The sequence below is a fragment of the Onychomys torridus genome, chromosome 9 (assembly GCF_903995425.1).
Source record: "Onychomys torridus chromosome 9, mOncTor1.1, whole genome shotgun sequence".
Classification (NCBI taxonomy): domain Eukaryota; kingdom Metazoa; phylum Chordata; class Mammalia; order Rodentia; family Cricetidae; genus Onychomys; species Onychomys torridus.
The window spans coordinates 68458826-68466993 of NC_050451.1; the positions used below are offsets into that span (position 1 = coordinate 68458826).

Sequence of the window (8168 nt, forward strand, 5' to 3'; positions counted from 1 at the left end):
TTGTCAGTGACTTACTCTAACTTTCACCTTAGTGGCCATTATTGGATCAGTGTCGTCATAAGGATAGCCTTTTCAACTGGCATTCTGCTACCTCTGTTAATCAAGCCTGATTAGTTTAGTGGCACTATGGCCAAATCCCTAGAAAGACAGTTTACGGGAGAAACAGTTAATTTTGGTTCACAGCATGAGAAGATATAGTCCAATGTGACAGCAAGGGCCTAGTAGTGGCTCTGGTAGCAGTAGTGTCTGACCACTGTTAACTTGCATCCCACCAGGTCAAGAAGCAGAGTGAGGTCTTTAGAAAGTGGTTTTTCTTAATCACTTACCATGTCAAAATCCTTTCTTTTTTTCATTTTACAGAACAACAACTGTTCCCCTCCCCTTCTCTCATTTGCTCCCCTCTCCCTATCATAACCTCCATTCATTGCCCCAACTTGGTTTGCCAGTCGGTGTTGACTACTACACCCTATATGGACCTGACTTTTTTTTTTTTTTAACTAACGAAAACTTTTTGTTCGTTTTTACATACCAAAGATCCCTCTCTTTCCTCCTCCAGCCCCTCCAGCCTCACCCTCCCAACCCAACCCCCATTCCCTCCTACAAGAAGGCAAGGCCTCCCATGGGGAGGTACATTTAGTAGAGGCATGTCCAAGCCCCTCCCCCTGCCTCAAGGCCATTGCAGGTGTCCCATCATGGAAGTGGGCTCCAAAAGGCCTGCTCATGCACCAGGGATGGACTCTGATCCTGCTGCCAGGGGTCCCTTAAGCAGATCATGCTACACAACTGACTCGCTATACAGAGGGCCTAGTCCGTGGACTGGACATTTTAAGGTGCATTATCCCCATGAACTGTTGCTGGCAAATACTGTGTTTTCTATTTCCTCCTAGCTTGGCTGGTACTGCTTGTGACATTTTTGTTTGGAATTTTGTTATGAAATATGACTACAAAAAATTAAATAATGGCATTAGATAATGGTCAAAAAAAAAAAAAAAAAGAAAAGAAAAAAGAAAGTGGGGCCCAGATATAACCCCTGTTCTAGTATAGTTTCTGTTGCTTCCATAAACACCATGACAAAACCAACTTGGGATTATTTCAGTTTACAGGTGATAGGCAGTCAGTCATTCAAGGAAGCCAAGGCAGAAACCCAAGACAGTAGTTTGAGGCAGAAACCATGGAGGAACATTGATTACTGACATGCTCTCACTCTAATGCTCGGCTAGCTTTCTTATTTACCCCAGGGCTCGCTAACAAGGCACGGTGATGCCTATGGTGGGTAGGGCTCCTCGGACATTAATTAGCAATCAAGAAAATGCTCCACAGACATGACACAGACCAATCTGATGGAGGCAATCTCCCAGATTCCTGCCCCTAGTGACTCACTTTCTCTACTATGCCCCACTTGCCGAAGGTTTCATAACCTTCCAATACTGTGCCAGTATCTGGGGACCAAGTATTCAAACACACGACCCTGTAGGGAACATTTTACATTCAAACCACAACAAATGGCCTGGCACAGCAGCATGCCTTTTCTCCTTCAGTTCTGCGGCACCGATTTCCTATTTTATCCTCATTAGTATTTCTTTTAACTTCTTCCTTATCCCCTGGACCTTTTTTTTTCTTTTATTTCCTTCATGTGCCAATTGTTGTGTTTTTCTGGTGCGACCAGGACTTATTTCTTTCTTCCAAAATGATTCTCTCCTAAGCAGTGACTCCAGGATTCAGGCTTGTTCCATCTGGCTTCTAAGGTCACTGTGACTATCCATATAAAGCAGCTAGACAGGAAAAGAATATCAGGGATCTTATATGACGGTTGACTCAGCTCTGCTCTGAAAACAATGTACACCATTTTCTCTCTGTATCTGTTAGCACAAGGCCACAACTACCTTCAAGGCAGAGTGAGAAATGTACAAGTTACTGGGTACAAAGCAGGAAAAAAATATTTTGCCATTGAAGGCATTACAAAGAATAGATTTAATTCAAAAATTCAATTCAAAAATCGCTCCGGAAGTTATAGGGAAGGCCAGAGGTGAAGCAACCAGAGACTACCATTTAACATGTGGCTTTGAGCTCAGGCTACCACTTTACCGAAGCCAAGAACTTGCATCTGCTACCATCTCAGGTGTCATCCTTGCACCCTCCTCCAAACTGGTATCCAGACAGGGGATCCCAGTGTCCATCTGCTACAGATGCCCAGCTCTGTGCTACTCATCTCCTTGGCCCTGAAGAAGCCCTTGACCTTCGGAATCTGACACAAATGGATTTTGTTGACTAAGTCTAAAGGACAGACAGAGAACATTATCTCCAGAGAGCACCTAGAAATGCTTCTTTTTAAATAGCACACACGCTAACAGGTTTCCTTATGTCAATGCTGCATGTACTTCCTTTCAGTTGCTGCCTCTTTTCCCTCCATGTCTGGCCAATGACTTTGAAACCATCCTCATCCTGTGACACAGTGATGATGTCAGGAGAGGCTGGGGATCGGTGTCACCACTGCCTCTGCCATTTCTGATGCCCCCATTTTGCCTCAGGTGAATGTTTTTCTCAGCACCTTAATTTATCTTCTAGATATGCCTGCCATTAGATGCTTGTCAATGTGTTTTGGGGCTTGTTTCAGACAGGCTTACTGTTAATTTGAAAGTATCAAGGAAAAAATGCACCGAATAGCTCTAACCTACTCAACACCACCACAGCCAAGCAACTTGGTACCCTGTGGAATATTGTCTCCCCTCATGACTGTCTGGCTGACTTGGAGCTGTATCTGGCTGCTACTGCCCAGCATCTCACGAGTATTGTACTGAATATAGCTAGCCTGGGAAAAGATCCAAATTCAAAATGTGAAGTACGATTTCTGTGGAATTTGTATTGCTTTTGCACCATCATAAAGTTGAACCATTTTAACTCAAAGACATCTGTGTATGTGTGTATAAATATAGATTTAAATATATATATATATATATGTATTACACAAATATATGTTTTTTATGTATTTAATCATCTCACTCCAGGGATAGCTTTGTCTGATACCAACATATTGAGGAGAGCAGGGTCTCTTTCAACAGTGATGGCTGAGTGAGCTTTGAAAGGGGAATTGGCTTTTACAGCTTTACAATCCCTCTGTTAGACTTCATTAGAGAAGAACTTCTTCATGCAGTGAACTACTCTTATGTCACCCACCCCGTGCTAGGAGGTGACCAGATACCTCAAGTCTCCTTTGCCTTTGGGTAACAATATTTTCTGCATTTAAAAATTACCCAGAGTCTTCCAGAATTTGGGGTATCCCACATCCTTTATACCATTTCTTCCCTTGCCTGGCCAATGGGATTGTTTGGCTGACAAGTTGCTATTTGTGGGAGGCTTTCTGAGAATCCTGAGGGGGTATCACATCTGGGGAGCACCCAGGCTTTCAGCAGGCTCTGCCTCTCCCCAGGTGAGTCATGTGTGCTCTGTGCCTTTTAGTCTTTCTTTCTGCAAGGAATCCTTCACTGGAACTCAGGTGACAGGTTTCCTAGCCAGAGCTGAGAAGTCAGTGAGGGAAGGCAGAGCTGCCCAGAAGAAGGAGGATTTCCAGCAGTCTAGGCCCAGGGAACTAGTTTGGGAAGAAAATTTCTAATGGCAGTGGTCTCGTCCTGCTGAATGAAAAACACCCAGGGAGCTTTTTCTCTCTCAATAGCAAAATAAAGTACAACATTCTGCTAGCAAGGGCCTGATTGTTCTTCCGAAATGTTTTCTAACAAAAATCAGATGGTTGCCATCACCTGACCTTGACATTGCCTTCCTTCCTGATCGAGTACTGGGCATTCTCATTCTGTGTGTGCCTGTAAGACGGCATGCCCCTGGGCTGTACCACATTTCTCTCATTTAAGCAGATGGGAAAACAGCTATTTGAACGAATGGGGCACGGGGCCAGAGAAGGTACAACCAGCTGCAAACCGACCAGTAAATATGGTTGTTATACATCTGGTAGGTTCTTCAACAGCGAAGTGGCTAATGGCGCTGGAATTTAAATGGCCATTAGTAGACTCTGGATTCTGTGCCTGGTGGTGTCTGCTGTCATTTGGCTGTAGACCGGGCCAGCAGCAGACCTCAGGACTGCATGACTGTCACTGCCTCCAGGGAAAGAAACTTCAATTTTGTCAACAGGAGGCAGAGATCGTAGAGTAGACTCCAGTATCTTTGGGGTATGTGCAGAGGTGTGTGCCTGGCATGTCAAGCATCCCCAGTGTGAGCGGCTCATTAACCTTGTATTGACAAAGCCTAGAGTCAGTTAATCCTGGGAATTCAATATGCATGAGGGTCAGGTTATTCCCTTCATGCCCTCTAGCAAACTTCAGAGAGGGGAGGTACTTTTTCCTACGAAGGGGCCTTCCTGGGGGAGGAGGAGGCTGTTTTCATACCTGGTATAGATTAAGGTGCCAAGAGCTACTTCTTGGCCCTAGGGATGTGTTCACAGTTAAAGTGCAAATATCTTTGGGAGAGATAATTTATTCATAATGGTTTGATTTTCAAGACTTTGCCTGAAAATTTTAAAGCCTGGGACTCATAAAAATGTTGAGGGAGGTGGGGGCTAAGTGCAGACGAGGGAAATCAGGATGGTTCAAGGGGTATGGAGGAGTGGTGTAGCAAAACAAATAAACAAAACACCCACAAGCATTTCATACTGTTTTCCCTTCTTTCAGCTCCTTCCCCGGGGAAGAAAACTCTTGTTGTTTTTTATTGTATTATATAGATATTAAAAACTATAACAACAACCATGATTTGTCTTGGTGTGCTATGGGCTACAGTCAAGAGCAGGGATACAGATCCTGCTTCCTCAAGTTACATCCTGTTTAGGGGCTTGACATCTTGGCTCCCGTGGATAGTCTGATTTATGTGTTGCCAAATTGTTTGCTTGTGTTTGCTTGTGTTTGAGACAAGTTCTCAATATGTTGTCCAGGCTGGCTTCTAACTCACAGTCCTTCTGCCTTAGCCTCCCGAGTATCGGGTTTACAGGCATGCATCTCCACACCTGGTTCTGGGAGGAAATACTGATTGTGGACTCTCACTCTCAGAGGTGTTCTAGTACCAACAGTACCTTATAAAGTCACCCTGACTGTCACTACCTGTAGTTGGAGAGCTTTTCTCCAGGTGCCACCAAACCCCCGTGGTCCTACAACCCACGTCTAAAATAATCATACGGACATTTATATTATTTAAACTGCTTGGCCATTAGCTCAGGCCTACAATTGTCTAGCTCTTACTCTTATATTTAGCCCATTTCTATTAATCTATACTTTGCCACATAGCTTGTGGCTTAACAGTGTCTTTACATGTTGCTTCTCATGGCAGCGGCTGGCAGTGTCTCCTCCCAGCCTTCCTGTCCCCTGCTTTCTCCTCTTCCTTGTCCCGCCTACCCTATCCTTCCTGCCTGGCTACTGGCCAATCAGCACTTTATTTATTTTAACCAATCAGAGCAACACATTTGACATACAGAACATCCCACAGCAGCTACCTCGAAGGAAGACGTCATTTGTATTTTTTTTTTTTTTTTATCTCTTCACTCTTTTTGCTATTGCTTTGGGCAAGTGGCAAGGAGACACGTCACCTCAACTTTCACATAGCTATTTAGTGATGAGCAGAAACATAATTCCATTGGGAAAAAGTCAAGACTGGTCTGAAAGAAACTAGGCTACACCAAAAAATGATGTAGTGCAATAGAACACCTAGCCCCTGGCCCTGGATACTGGCAGAGACCACTGCTCTGAAGCTACAGCTAGGGGAGCAAGGAGGAGCCTCTGGAAATGGCTTCAGAGCTTCAGTGGAACTTTTTTGAAAGCATTATGCTGAAGATGTGGATAAGTGATTAGGGCATCTGGTGGCAGAGGTACTTAGCCACATCTGCTCTTACCTCCAGCAGGCACTGAAGGCTGACAATACATCTTGGATTCCTCTCTAAGAGAGGGAAGCTTGCCCTGCCTGGATGAGTTTTGCTCAGTTCTGAAGATATCCATATGCAGAGGCACACACCACACCACAGACACTCAACACACTTCAATGTAATACCATGAGAAGCCTCACAGAAAAAGATCAGGTTTAGGGGCGGGACAACAGAGCACTAGAACCTGAGTTTAAATTCTCTCAGCCCTACAATTTATGAGCGGTGTTGTCCTTATTAGGTTCCCCAAACCCCGAGTCTCAGTTTCCCTTGCGCTGAAGTTCAGTAGCTGTGAAGGTGAAGATTATCTGATAAAATATGTTCCAAATTTTGGTAGCATGGCTGACCATCTGGTTAGTCATCAGTTGTTATTTGTCATGTTTCAGAACCTGAGCATGGAGCAGAGGGAGGCATACTGAAGAGAGAAATGTTCTCTCTTCTGGTGGGGAGGCCATCTTTGATTTCATTTCAGTTTTCAAGTTCTTTATGAGCGACCTCCAGGTCTGGCCCAACTCCTCCAACTTCATATGTGCCCAGAGTCTGGTGTGTGTCAGTCTACAGCTCAGTTCTGTTTGCTATTGTTGTACTGTGGCTGCCTGGAAGAACGAAGCTGGCCAAAGCCCAGGAATGTTTGGTGTACGAGGAATTCAGGGTTGTTTTATTCTTTGAAGTTCCTGCAGGTCAGTCCTGGAGGAAATCAGATTTGATGTTTGACCTTTAAAGACACTGTGGAGGGGTTGCTTCTCTAAGAAGCACAAAGAGATGAAGACTTATATTAATTACGAATGTTCAGCCTTAGCTTAGGTTTGTCCCACTAACTCTTGTAACTTAATTTAACCCGTTTCTATTCATCTACATTTTGCTTCAGGGCCTTTTTACCATTCTGTCAATCTGTGTGTCCTACTTTCCTGCTTCATCTGTGTCTGTCTGTCTGGCCTCTGGTGTCTCCCTGTCATCTCCTTTTCTTTCTTCCTTGAGATTTAATTCCTCCTCCTACTTACTCTTCCTGCCTGGAAGTTCTGTCTATACCTCCTTCCTCGCTATTGGCCGTTCAGCTTTTTTATTTATTTATTTTTTTGACTTTTCAGGGGTTTTAATGGTCAAAACAGAGAGGTCTGGTTCATTTCAGCTCCTTCACTGCCAAACCAGGGGGCAGGGACTGTTTCAGCTTCTCAGCCTTCTCCTTGTCTGTGATGACCAGGGTGTAAAGGTACCTGCTGCAGCGAACCTTGAACTTCACATTATCCTTGTTTTTCTTGATCTTGACAGATTTGGCATCCTTCTGCCGGGCTGTGAGGAGAAAGTCCTTGATTTCCTCAATTTTCCAAGGCATGGCGACAGACGCTTGGCACTGGAGACCACACCTCAGATTTAACTCCCTTCTCCACTTGCCCAAAATACTCACCACCATTCAGCCTTTTGTTAGACCAATCAGGTGCCTTAGACAGGTAAGGTAAAACAGCAGCACATCTTTATATAGTTAACCAAAATGCAACACATCTTTGTTAAACAAATATTCCACACCATCTTCTCTTTTTTTTTTGTCCTGCTACCCCTAAATGGTGAGAAGGTACTAGGGTCTCTCTCCATTCAACAGCCTGATCTCAGCCCCTTCCAGGCACACAGCATCTGTGTTTGGCCTTGATTTTCCTGTGCTGTGTCACAAGCAGAATGCCAATTGATGAGGAGGAAAGCTGAGCCAGGTGCTGCCAACCCAGTGAGTGCATTGTCAGGGGAGAAATCATGTCACATGTACTGGAAGTCACTTCCTCTTCTCATTTTAGAAATGAGTTTAGCGACCCTTGGGATTATGAATTCCTTGGAAAGAAGGAGGAGGGTCAGAACACAGTGTTCCCCAAAGGGAATCATGGGTAAAAATTGATCTAGTCACCCCAAGAGAGCCATGTTCTCCTTCCTGCACCCTCTTGATCTCCTTGGCAAACACTCATTTTGGATGCTTTGCTGCAGAAAGCTTTGCCTGTGGTCTATGGTCTGTGAGCATAGCTGGGGCTTCTGGCCTGGGAAGATGGCAGGCAGAGGTCCTCCTTTCTCAGTGAGAGAACAGCCATATAAAATGCTGGGTTCCTCTACCTGGAAACCCACTAGCTTTTTCAGAAATTGTAAGACAGGTTCGTCTTCCATACTGACTGTCATAGGACAGACATCGCTAGAGCTAGAAACATCACATGGACCCTTTTGTTCTATAGGTAAGGAAACAGACTCATACAGGGTAAGTACTCTTTCAAAGCACTTACAA

At 44.5% G+C, this 8168-nt stretch overlaps 1 protein-coding gene across 1 annotated transcript; it reads right to left on the reverse strand.

Annotated features, from left to right (window-relative positions):
• Positions 1-6983: 6983 nt before the first annotated feature.
• On the reverse strand, positions 6984-7271 carry LOC118591504 (60S ribosomal protein L38-like). Its single transcript, XM_036199878.1, has one exon. It carries the CDS (start codon positions 7242-7244, stop codon positions 7032-7034), a length of 213 nt encoding a protein of 70 aa, XP_036055771.1. The 5' UTR covers positions 7245-7271; the 3' UTR covers positions 6984-7031.
• Between the last annotated feature and the right edge of the window lie 897 nt (positions 7272-8168).